Raw genomic sequence first — 13,157 nt, 5'->3', positions numbered from 1 at the left:
CGGTAATTCAGTCTACTAGTAAACCAGAGGTTAAAGGTTAAACGAACGAAACATATTTCGACAATTTATGTATGTTTCCTTAAATATATACATAAATAAAATGTTTCACGACACAACCTATCTCATGAAAACCTTAAATTTATATTAAAAATATATATTCCAAGATTCATGTTATTGTTATAATTTATGAGAAACAATAATAAAACAAATTGTCTGTCCCCCACACACTCATCTCTCTCCTCCCCCCAGCACATGTCTGACCCCCACACACTCATATCTCTCCCCCTCAAGCACATGTCTGTCCCCCCATCACGTTTGCCCCCCCACTCACTCATCTCTCTCCCCCCAGCACATGTCTGGCCCCCACACTCATGTACCTCATCTTTTTGATTGTTGCCAGTTAAGTGCTTCACTCCCTTCCATGATCACCAGACACTGCTGCTTGCAGTCAGTACTCCTCATGGCCAGGCCTCATCGGCAGCAGCAGCCAATGCAAGGATGGCTGGGCTCGTTCCACCCACCAAGCCCCCCAAAAAAACGCGATTGACAGCAAAAATCACCCAATAATAAGCAACCCATAAACTGAAAAAAAAGAAGTGAATCTCTAGAAAAAAAAAGCCCAAACTCGCATCAGAGTTGACCGGACTTGCGCGACACACCTGCACACTGCAGGCGACACACTAATGTGTCCCGACACACAGTTTGGAAAGCTCTGGACTAATGACTAGGAAGGCATCTTTAATTTCTTTTTTAATTTCTTTTTTTTTAATGTTTGTGTCTTTTGGATTCTTGCTCATTCAGTAATCCACACCAGACAGTGATAGCTGGGGCCAGCCCAGGTTTCAGGAGCAACATTTTGTGCTACGGTGCAGGAGACCTGCTTTCAATTCCCAAGCCCAGCAACTGCTCCTCGGGTGAGCAAGGGCTGCAGAATCTGTGAATGCAGTGTTCACAGCCTCCAGGAGGAAGGGAGCCAACATCTATTGTTTCCTAACCAGTGTGCCTTCAGACCTGATCAAGTGTGCAGCACACACATTGCAAACTGCACCACCTCATCTTCCTGGTATTTCGGTCCTTACCCAGGTTAAGTGAGTTGGGGAGAGTACTGGATGGGACTCATTCTGAGTGTTGGGAGCAGCAGCGGCACCACCAGGGAAGGAGCTCTGGCAGTCACATGCGGCAGCCAAGGTAACTGACCGAGCTGGCTGCCACTCCGCACCAATTTCTCCCTTCTTTGGTGGGAGCTGGTGCACCAATACAGTTTTGTGTGTGACTTTGTTCTCTCTCTCCCTTTGTTTTAAAATTTGGGAGGGAGAGACTGGTGGGGCTTTCAGTGCTTCCTTAGCTCTTCTTTTGGCCATATCAGTCTTCTCCATGTTCGAACTAGCTGCACAGTAGAGGCTGGAATGCCACACAACATTTTCATTAATGCAGGTGGGCCTTGGGTATGAAAATACTGAGCTATGGGTTATGCTCAAGGAATACATGCACCAGGCTCTGGAGGAAGCTATTGGAGATCTGCAGCCCCCCTGGCTGAACAGCTGTGACAGATCGGAGGAGGGAGGGGGCTGAAAATGGGGGATGGAGGTACAAACATCCCGGGCTGCCGCAAACAAAGGCTCACCGCACCATCGCTCCAGCTCGGGCAGAGTCCAATAGAACTGAAAGCCTGAAGGATAAGGAGAAAGCTACTGGGCAAAATCCTCAAAGACCAACCGCTCAGGAATGAGGGGAGGGATGGGGAAAGTAGGTTAACAAAGATGACGAGGAAGTAAGAGTGTATCATGAAGAGTGGGCCACAGGAATTTTTTTTTGGGGGGGGAGGGTTGGAGGAGAATTCTATCTCTGCCCCCTTATATGTCTGTTATTATCTCACAATGTTGTCCTCCAGTTACTCTTCCCTCAGCTAATACAAGGCACCAAACCCTTTAGGCTGCTCGAGTGTGGCTAATATATGATATCCCCTGCACACGCAGGAAGCAGACGAGGGATGCGGCCTAGGTTGAAGGTTCAGGGTGTGATGTCGTCATGAGATGACATCACAGTACAGTGAGTTGCCGCTGACAAGTCACAGGACCTCAGCAGTCACATGACCTCGGCACTGGCAACCTTCTCTCCGACCCCCACCCGCACAGCGAGAATCCCACGTCATCTTTCCCACATGGACAACCGCAGCCGCCAGCTCTTCAGTTGGTTTGTTTTATTAGAAATATTACTATACAAGAATCCTGTAATCACTTCCTACAGGAGGCTGAGATTTTGGAAACAGTCTTTTTTTTTTTTTTTTAACAAATTAGTACTTTGTTATTATATCATTTAACATGCTACTTGTAATTGGTTCTAATAGTATTGTAACAGCAATGTCGCAGCAGGAATGCAGCTCCCTGGATGGAGCCACAATGACATTAAAATCCGAGCTCTCACCATTGCAGTGTTACATTCAAACAGTCACAGCCTTCCAAACCAGCAGCCTTATACGGCAACAAATGATAGTGCAAAATGTATTTTAATAATAAAAAACAATTCTGCATTACTTCTTTTAACTCATATAGCAAGAAAGCATCAATTTAGGTCACTTCTTCCTACAACCCTGCGAACGCTGCCCTATCAAGGAGTCAGTAAAGCCACAGTCTCCTTCAAAATCCCTCTGGCAATCGCCACAGAGATCTCACCAACTGACTCCTCACCCCCATCAGCTCTGAGCGGCACAAGGCCTGGCCTGGTACCCTCCCATGTTATCCTGGGCAGCCAGGCACTTCAGCCCACCTGCTCTTCTCAAAAAAATAAATAAATCAATCAATAAAATAAAATAAAAACCCATATCATTCAAAAAGAAATCCTTCCAATGGATTAATGGCAGTAAGAGGGGAAAATGCCAGTTATTTGTGTGCCCTGTCTAAAAGGTGATCAGGTGGCATGGAGCCTGTTTTGCTCACTGGCCAGCCCCTCCACTCATCCGCTCGCTGCTGAGGAATCATTGACAGAACGGAGCGGGAACTGGCTGCAAAGAATAAACCCGTGCCCAGGTTTAATGAATGAAACAGCCGGTGTGTCAGATCTGAGCAGGAGGAGGAGCAGAAGGGCTTCCATTTCACAGGAGTTACCTTTCATCAGTTTTGGATAAAACAAACAAACACAACAACACAACACAACACAACATAAGGGGTATTCCTAAATCCTGGAGCTCACAGGATGGCCTGTCCTAGCTCAACAGTCCACATCTGTTGACAGAGGCCCATGGGAAAAAACACATGCTACGCACAGATGTTACAGGGGCTTAATTAAAAGAAAGGTGCCGCCATAGACGAACATAAATTGTAATTGCCTGGACCTCCCTCTAGTAACATATAGTAATTGTAAAGATCATTCTGTTTTTGCAACTCCACAGACCATTAGTTTAAGCAATGCAACATCTTAAACTGACCACCTATGCTATTTATTTAAAAGTATAATCCATTCCCTCCAAAGTTTGGGGTGGGGTACATAAAAACACACAGTATTTCCAATATACATATTTGCGCTGGGTTTTCCATGTGCCCTAAATAGCATTAATTATGTAGCCTTAACCTCGCAACAGAACTTCCCATTGGTTCAAGCGAGGACATTTGCAGAGTATGCGCAGAGTCTTCTAACACGGACAAGTTGCCACATAAAGGGCATAATAACATGGGCAGCGAGGGCACCCGCCCTTCCTTCCCATCCCAACTGAAATACTACTAGGACCCAAGCATGCAAGCAGTACTCTCGCCTAATGGTCAGTCACTGCCACTTTAGAAGGAGGGGCCAGGGGGCTGGGTGCTCGCTCTGCCCCCCCCCCCCCCCCACCTACATTTTGGACTTGTTAGAAGAGGTAGGTGTGTGGGAATAGGGGCCATTATGAGGAATGGGTCATGGATGCCCCTTCATCTTTGAGGGAGGGTTGGGTCAACCAATCAGTCACCTCAAACTTGTGTTGGAGGGACAGGGGATGAGTGCGCCACTCGGTCACCATGGGCCGCCTTGTGCTTGCGTTGGAGAGGAGGACTGCAAGGGACAATCAAGGCAATGACACCTCTTGATCTATAACACAGGGGGAGGTTGAAGGAGGCAGTACTGCATTCTGAGTAGAAGTCCTGTGGATACGCTCACATTTAACATCTGGTCCAGGGTAGGTGTTGTATTTTAGATTTTAGCGGGTGTGCACCCGAGAGCACCTGGAGGAGAGTGCAGAATAGAGCACACCATGCTATCCTGCACATGTCCCTAAAGCCTAATTTGCATTTGACATGTCTTCATTTAAATGCAGATTCATGCTCATTTTGGCACGTGCCTGCTAACATCTGACCTCAGCAGATGCATGCTAAATGGCTTAAGAGTGTACGTTACTCTTTAGTACAGTGTTTCCCCTCCCAGCCCTGGAGGCACACCTAACTGGTCTGATTTTCAGGACAGCCACAATGAATGTGAATGAGATAGATTTACAACACACTGATCTCCAATGCATATAAATAAATCTCGTGTATATTCATTATGAGTACCCTGAACTGTTTTAGTACATAGGCCCAAAAGGTTTAGAACAGTGTCCAAATAGTGCAGATAGTGCGTTTCTTCATGGCTTTTTGGTTTTGTGGAGTCTTTTGCCTTCTTTTGGAAGCTTGTTACTAGTGGCTTATCAAAGTAATTCTTCTTGTGGCAAATCTTTTGGCCACAGATTTAACATAAAGGTCTTTTAGGATCAAAATGGAAATCCAATTGCAAGATGTCTGTAAAGATTCAAGGTCTGGGCTTGTGGAGAGTACCATCACATGCAGGAAAACACTTTGCCACTTCCAACAAGAGACAGGTAATGTTCTGTCCTTGTGTTTCTTTAATAGAGGGACCTATTTGTGTTTTAGTGAAGTCCTCCCAGCTATCTGCCCACGCCTCTCTGGAAAAGTTCTGATCACCATCTTGTGACCATTTACGCCACTCAGCATGGTACTTATAAAGAAAATTGAAAAAAGCAAGCCAAAATAACCACCTGTGCCAATAAAATCCCAAATGGATGGCAATCTTGCCCTTCATTGGAAAGACAAGATGTGTAGCCCCCACCTTGCTTTTGATTTAATAAGTAGATTTTTTAAAAATTCCACCCCCATCCACATCAGCAATTTCTCAATCTGTCTTGCATGTTATCACCTTTGGATATGTGGCAGAACCCCCCACCCCGGGTCTGACCACCAGATTTCACTGTCCCTGTATTAGAACACTCTACTAAGGAGCCATCCATCCCCTGCAGTTCCTCCTCCTTAGAGGGTCTGGATTGGATGCCTCAACACTATTTAGCCCAGCCATTTTAAGACACTGTGGGATCAGTTTGAGGAAGCAGTTGAAGATTAAGGATGTCTGATTTTTACACTCTGATGAGGCCTCCCAGCATTACCTAGATGGAGTTTCAGCTAGACGTGACACTTCATCATGCACTCCCTGATAGAGGGTCCTTCTCCTACTAATTTACAGAGAAAGAAAGATTTTTTACACCTGATACACTTTCGGGGCAAAAAAGCTCTTATCAGGGGACCAAAGACCTGTGAGCCTACTCTAAACGCTAGATGGGCAAGCACCCGGGATGGATCCTGCTGCGAGAGAAGGTGAGGGCAGAAGATGTATCCAATTTAACTTTTGACATATTTTTTAGACTTGAACAGAGTGGGGAGACTTTTGGATCCCCTTTCCCCACTGGGATTCCAGTGCTGAGGTAGCTTGATCCCACTGACTTTTCCCCACAAGAAATCCCCCAGAAATATTTATTTATTTATTTATTTATTTAGGCGTTTTATATACCGTCATTCCAGAATAAGATCACATCATTCATATTTTTGTTTAACAATCACATTCTGTGCCAGGATTCATATCTAGGTCAAAACCACAGTAGATATATGTTTTTATTCATGGAAAACATTTGGTCCCTTATTTGTGTTAGATGTGTGTTCTGAGTAGAAGGCACCATTAGAAGTCCCTTGTTTTGTGATCTTAGAGTTCTCTGTGGTGCATAGATATCAATATAGATAAATATTAACTAAGGATGAAAGAACAAGATTGGGAGACCCCCAACTGGATCTCCACAACTATGGGACCAGAATGGGCTAGGTGTCTGAGGAGAAGATGACCTAAGGTAGGATTTTTGCTATGAAGTTGGGGAACCCTCCACTAGGATTCCCGGATAGCTGCTGGGAGAGTTTTCGCATTAAATATCACCATGGACTCTTCCCAGAGTTCTGAATAAAGGACATCTACTTAATAAGTCATGTACCTAAAAAGTCATGTACCATCAGTCAGATGTAAAGTCACACTTCTGGACAAATGGACTTTAATTTATGATTACCAATCAGTAAACTTTGATTTAACACTCAGAGCTTGGTCCTGTCTACTTTATTACAGCCTCTCACCTCATGAGGAACACCTATACTGGGAGCAGTAAAACATCATCTGGACCACAAGAAAGAGCTTACCCCCATAAAAAGAATCCCCCCAGGGATTAAGAGTCAAGCATGGGATGGAATTTGCTAGCCGGAGCATCCCCTGAAGATGAATAAATAAGTTTGTGTGCCCTTGGGGTTAAAACCCCGCTACAGGTTACAGATTAATCAACAAATTTTAGGTCATTGAGGTTTCTTTTCTCTTGGGGTTTTGGCCTGGATGTTTCCTCCTGCTTCTTTGGAGTTCCAGTTCAATCAGAACCAGTCCCTATTGAGCAATGGTGCCACTGCAACTGTCTGGAGTTCCATCCCCTATTTTATAATTTTGCTCCCCCCCCCCCACATCTTCCCCAATTTTGTAATTAACCTTTCCTAACCCAACCACTGCAGCGACGGGTCCTTGGTGAGGAGTCACAGACCGCAATTCCCTCCAGAACTTGGTACGCATGCACCCTGGTTCCAACCGCTAAGTGTCACCACCGAGCAAGTGACTGGGATTCACTCCCCACCCCCCAACTCCACGGAATCCCCAGATCTGGGCAGAACAAATTGGGCCAGTGAACCAACCCAGGCCTTCCACATGACAGGGTGCAGCACTTGCCACTGAGTCATCAGGGCTGGCCCAGATCAGTGGGATTTTACACAGAAACTGTAACAAATTAAATCTAAAAATACTTTTGATCAGTAATAAAAGCAGGGAAAACTTACTGTGTATTCTGGTCCCAGTTTTAAAAGAAGATAAGTAGAGGAAAAAAAGGGAGAAAAAAAGAAATATGAAATTATAAAGCAAAAGACTTTTACCAACATATTAAGTTTATAACAATAATACGTATTTTTATAGTGCTACTAGATAAACACAGCAGTGTACAATTTATACTGGCTCCCAAATTTATTTAGGTATGAGTTCCTTCCCTAAAGAGCTTGGGTAGCTGAGGCAATGGGAGATAAAAGTGATTTGCCCAAGATCACAAGCAACAATAATGGGAGAAGTGGGATTTAAACATTGGGCTTTATCGCTGTCAGCCTCCTGCTCTAACCAATACCATCAGCCATGCCTACAGAATAAGAGCGCGCCACATCGGTAGATCAACACTTGTTTTTATCCTGGTACGGCAGGACAATGCAATCAATATTGGCATCTATAATAAGCAAAGCTATTCTGAAATGAATTTTTATGTGACATGACTTAACAAATATTAATAATAAAAAAAACGATGTCTTTAAATAGAATACATTTTAGCCATAAGCCCAGATTAAATAGACCTTACCAAATCAGCCCGTAAACAGTCAGTTTTGGTTTTGCTATGCTGGTTGCTTACCTGTGATTGTATAAGGATAGTAGTTCCAAGCCTTCTCTGTCACATAAAAGATTTTCGGGACAACTGCTCTAGCCCAGCTCGGTAATTTGCTGCAAATAAAGAAACATAAAAAAAGACAACTGAAGATACACAATTTATAATTGGCACTGCACAAATGATTAATGCGAAATATTTGCTCTCAGGATTACTGGCCTGTGAAACATGCGGCCCCTGCTTGGTCACTAGAAGTTGTACTACTGTGAATCTATGTATTAAAAGGAGATCCTTTCAGCAGTGGAGGGTTCATTAAGAGTTCAGAGGTGTTATGGAGTGTTTTCTATCTGTTAACATGGGGAATCTAGTCAAAAAGGTTTTTTGCAATTCTGAATCAGACACCATGCTCATCTGCCACTCCACCAACTTCTTTCTTGGTCTCCTGTACCAGCCCTCCTCAGGGTCACTGCTCTCCTATTCTGCTCTGAATTTCTTGGGGCTCCTCTCTATCTTCAACAGATCTGGCTCAGGTTTAGGCACAGACAATGCAGACAATTGCCCTAGAGCACCAAATTTTGAAGGTGACAACTGCCTGGCTCAAAGAGGAGCCTGTGCTACTTGCTTTAGGGTAGTGTACCAGTGCCGACACATCTTGGCACTGTGGCATCTCACCCATTCCTGCTCCTTGGAGGTGGGGAGTGGTAAGAGCCCTCCTCCACTCTAAAGGTTCACCTCTGGGTGCCAAACTCTGAAATTTGGTTGTGAATAAGACTTCTTCCATTCAGTTCAGCACCGTATTACAGAACTGGCAAAGGCAGTTGATTTTTTAGACTCTTAACCTAACCTTCCCCACACCCCCTCCCCCCTCCAAAAGACTATTTTACTCAAAGCTTTTCTCTTCTCATTTCTTGTTCTCTCCAGATCTTCCAGGTGGCTCTCAGTGCTTACTGTTTTGGGTTACTGAGCAGGGTTGCTGGGTTGGGGTACAATCCTAGGAATACTGTATGGGGGCCGGAGAGTACTGAGGAAACAAAGCACTGAGCCTCAGTGAGATATCCTTATCCATCCAAAACACTAACCAGGGATACCTGGCATCTGCTCTAACAAAGCAGCACTGCAGATCTTCCAGACGTCTGCCAGGCCTTCTGGGAGGGTTGCACTGAAGTTGCTTCAATACGAGAAGGAGGAGGTAGAACAAGGGTATGAATAAGATTTCTTCACATGACGAATAAATTGTGCGACCATTACCCCGAGTCCCAAAGTTCCCTCTGCTGGACCTTATGTGAACCCACAACTGAGGAAGGTGGAGAATGTGGGATTACATAGAGTTGCCCCCAGCTCATGGAGTAGGGGGAGGGGAGGTCACCATCCTTTTGAAACCATCCACTTTATTTCTTCAATTATTAGCAATAACAGTTTAAAAGGGATCCTCCCTATTCAATCCATTAAAGCGATGAAACTGCATGTTTCACTTACAATCACATGCAAACTCAGCCTCTGTAGTGATAAAGAGGGTTAAGGGATAAGATGAGATAGACTCAAGACACTGAGAATGAAAATATGAAGTCCAGGCTTCGCGCTCTAATAGCTAGAGCAGAGGACTCTAAAATTCAGAGACCAAGGTTTTTCTCCTTCCTTCACTACACACACCGTATGACATACGGTCATCAATGAGATCACCTGTAAACATCATAGCTGGAATGTATATTACAGCGTTACAGCAAATTGATAATCTTTGGTTTCACTGCACAGTTATGTCATGTTGTCTTTCACAAACCACATGATTGCAGCTGACCTTTAAGAGAGAGATTTAATTCCCACTGGAGCAGGAAAACCTGTAGGCTAAGCTAGTCACATACCCTCATGTCAGAAAGGGAAGGCTGAGCCAGTACTCATTTTACCTCACTGTATTGTGTGGACTTACAGTTGCGATTTCCATGAAAAATAGAAATGAGGTAAAACCCAGGACTCTGTCAGCCTGCCCCTCGTGAGGTGGCTTTAGTGCCAGTGGTAACCCTGTGGGGGCACTGGAAACGATGCCCTTCATGGTCGGAGTGGGGAGAACATCTTCCTTCCAAACTGCTGCTGAATGCACTCCTGAAGTGACACTTCCCTGTGTGCAGGTTGCACACCCTCAAAGCTGGGGATTATGAGACAACAGGTAGTATTTTGTACTTAAAATAAGAGAAGGCTCCATCCTTGGCAACCCTTTTTATTCCTCTTTGGGTAGGACTGTGATTTTTGTAGCTAATGCATTAACTGGGAATCACAAGCTCACAGTATGAGCAAGTAGAGAAAGAAATTACTGTGCATGAACCCGCACGGCCCACAGAAAACACCATATGTGGAGCGGGTGCATGAAGCAGTACTGAAAGGAACGTACTGTGCGAGAGCTTCCATTTCCAGTCACATAAAATTGTACAGACAATAAGAAGCGTGTGGAAAGAAAAGCTATAAAACCCGAAATAAGAAACTATCAGCCTTGCCTGGGGTGGAGGCTAGAGATGTGTCCTTTCAACAATTACAAATGTTATTTAATTGCGTATTTTACGTCTTTTATGGCCTCATAATGGATGAATTCTGCATGTGGAGCTGATCGGGACTTTGCACCATCTGTGACGAATGAACCATGAAAGTTGGACATCTTTCAGAGGGTGACCTTTAGAGGCAGAGGGAGTCCAGCTTCACGTTACACCACTGTCTTTGGATTAGATTTGCTAAAGGGTTGCCTCATTGTGTTCTCATGGTGAATATCCTTAGTGCAGTGGGCTCCTTGAAAGAGAAAATGGACTCTCTGTCTCAGAATGAAGGACGTACCAAGCATTTTTCCCATGGACAAAGGACAGGAGAAACCCCTCAGTACACCTGTCCCTTTGGGTTAACCTTATTTCAATGCAAATGTACATGGTTTGAACAATGCATAAGGCGGTCGCCTAGCCCAAGTCAACCCACAAGGGTAAGCCTGTTCTGACATTGGCCCAGGGCATCTGGGAGCCTGTAGCTCCAATTGCTCAAAGTCCTACAAGTTCATTGGTGCAAGGGGGAAAAATTAGGATGACTTTAGCCTGTCAATAACTTTGCATAAGTGCATGAAGATCATGACATAGAAAGCGGAAGGAGACAGTGCATAGAAGACAAAAAAAAGAGCACCTCGTGAAAATATGGCCAAGAAAATTGCTCAAGTCGCATCTCTAATGAATGCAGTGAAAGGGGCTAAAAATAAAGCAGAAACCACTTTATAGGCAGCAGTCACAGTGATGGGACTGGCTAAATAGATAGAACTTTTGAAAACTCCAACACACAGGGGTGCCATACAAATAAAAATTCAAAAGAGAGCTTAATGATTTGGATTTAAATGCTGCAAAATTCCTGAAGCGGGTAAACAGACAAATATCTGGAGACATTCAGCTCGTGCTGCCAACAGATGTTCAGGTTGGTCAAGGGATAACATAGCTCTGTCCCCATAGAGATTTATTCCTGTGCACAGTCACTGCAAACTTTCCAGATTTCCCAGGCTTAAGGTCGTTGGTTTCACTGCTATCTGAACTGCATAAAACAATTCACTAGGTACTCCAACTTTGCAGTAGCAATCAGTTAATTTTACATTTCTGGAGCTTTGAAACAAGGCTCTTTTGTCTCTGTTTTGTATTTCTCCTGGGACATGCCAATTTTATGGCTTCACTAGGGCGTGATGTATAACGGCCATGTTTGAGTATAATGTGTGGGACAGCACAATAGGTTCTTGCAATTCATGATCTTAAAAATAGAAATTTACTGTACCAACAATGCCAGCATCTGTGCACCAGGGCCCATCAGCCAATGCCTGACTAAACAGAACAATAGTGTCTATCAAACATGGAGAAGCGCATTAACTCCGAAAACATACATTAACTTGAAATAAAGTGGAATGAGATTTTTTGAATGCAAATTCCCCTCGCCAGCTCTAAAGGGCAGATGTGGGGACTGTTCTTGCTGACAACACAAGATAACTCAATCTGTTGTTCGGTTCCATAACTGCGCAGCAAAGCATGGGATCGGCTCCTCTTGCCAGCTTTAGAACCCCCGCTGGAACTTTATGGGCCTGAGTTCTGGCATGGCAAACAAAAAAAAAAACCATTGCGGCGTTCTGAGTTTTGTCACACCCCCCTCTTGCGCTTCCACAGCTAACATTGGCACATGCAAGCCGGGCTGAAGCGGCAGAAGAGCTCTCACAGCTGTGCACTTCCGCAGCCAGAGACCGGCGGCAGATGGGGCCTGTGGGCATTGAGAATAGGACCAGCTACCATGGGTGTGCTGGGGGAGGGGGAAGGGGGGAAGGGAAGGCAGGCCGATGCTCATTTTGCTCACAATTGTGTTATTTCTTAAGGAGCAGTTTGTATAGTTTTCTTTTACTGGAATATGCCTTGCAAAGAAAAGAAGCAGTCATTTCGTCAGACACCTAGGACTTCTTAGATGCTGTAAATCCCAAAGTACTGCTTGATCTGTCCAGTCCCTGTGCATAATACTATCAGAGTGGGACATCGTCACTGGTTAGCATAAACGATAAATGGCAATTTCTTACAGGACAGGCTGACCCAGTGCTGGGTTTAGCCCCTTGTTACATGAGGATATAGCTTCTGGTTTCCCCATAGTGGCAGAACTGCATGTCCATGTGCACAACGAGGCTAAACCTGAACTGAATCAGCCTACACTAGATGACTCGGAAACCTCACCTAAAGTAGACAGATTATGCTATAACCCAAAGGACTCCATGGACATCAGAACATTAATTGTCTTAGGCTGAATTCTAAGTTTCTCAAGCTTGCTGTATAAAAAGCAAGACTAGAAATCCCATTTTGCATTTGGAGAAGACCTAAAAGACTCTTAGATGGGTCGAAAATACTTCCTTGTTCATGGAGTTCATTAGCCATGCCACTCTACGCCATGCATAGGGACCTTCATTTTTAGTTTATATTTTTTTAATTTTTCCCGGGAATTTATCAGGGTTTATTATGACAAGAACGAAAACAGGAGAAAATCAGTGGAAAAATGTGACTCATTTTTCTGGGTAAATATCAGAATTTATTTTGGTGGACAGAAGCCAGGACAATAAAACGGCATTAAATAGATTCTCCTGCTCATCCACTCAGCAGCATCCCTGTCTCTAACCCCATCCCCTGCCTAGCACGTCCCTTTCTTCCTAGCATTCCTCTTTTCCACCTGGTGGCTCCAGGCTTCTCCTGTCTCCTTTGTCAGCAGGCTTACTGAGGCTTCTGCTTTCTGCAGCACTGCACTCCTGCTTTTGTGCACGGCCAGGGAGCCTGCCAGGAGGGGCTTCTGGGGTATGACCCGCTTCAAATGCTATATTGGCCGCACCAAGCAGCAGGCACTTGTCTGCCTTGGACGGGGGAGGGGGAGACGGGACTTGAAACGCCACATCCATGGCACT

General features: G+C 44.6%; 1 protein-coding gene across 4 annotated transcripts in view; it reads right to left on the bottom strand.

Moving 5' to 3' along the window:
• The window catches only part of PITPNC1 (phosphatidylinositol transfer protein cytoplasmic 1), a 415,353-nt gene that overhangs the window by 128,683 nt on the left and 273,513 nt on the right, over positions 1-13,157 (bottom strand). For all 4 annotated transcript variants that reach the window (XM_029599349.1, XM_029599348.1, XM_029599346.1 and 1 more), the window contains exons 3-4: positions 7,757-7,845; positions 7,146-7,153 (exon numbers count right to left, since the gene is read on the bottom strand). In XM_029599349.1, coding sequence (XP_029455209.1) covers positions 7,146-7,153; positions 7,757-7,845 — 97 coding nt within the window. The remainder of the gene's footprint in view (positions 1-7,145; positions 7,154-7,756; positions 7,846-13,157) is intronic.

The sequence above is a fragment of the Rhinatrema bivittatum genome, chromosome 4 (genome assembly GCF_901001135.1).
Source record: "Rhinatrema bivittatum chromosome 4, aRhiBiv1.1, whole genome shotgun sequence".
NCBI classification, from domain to species: domain Eukaryota; kingdom Metazoa; phylum Chordata; class Amphibia; order Gymnophiona; family Rhinatrematidae; genus Rhinatrema; species Rhinatrema bivittatum.
Note: the sequence above shows the minus strand (reverse complement) of the source record. Positions and strands in the feature narration are given on the sequence as shown.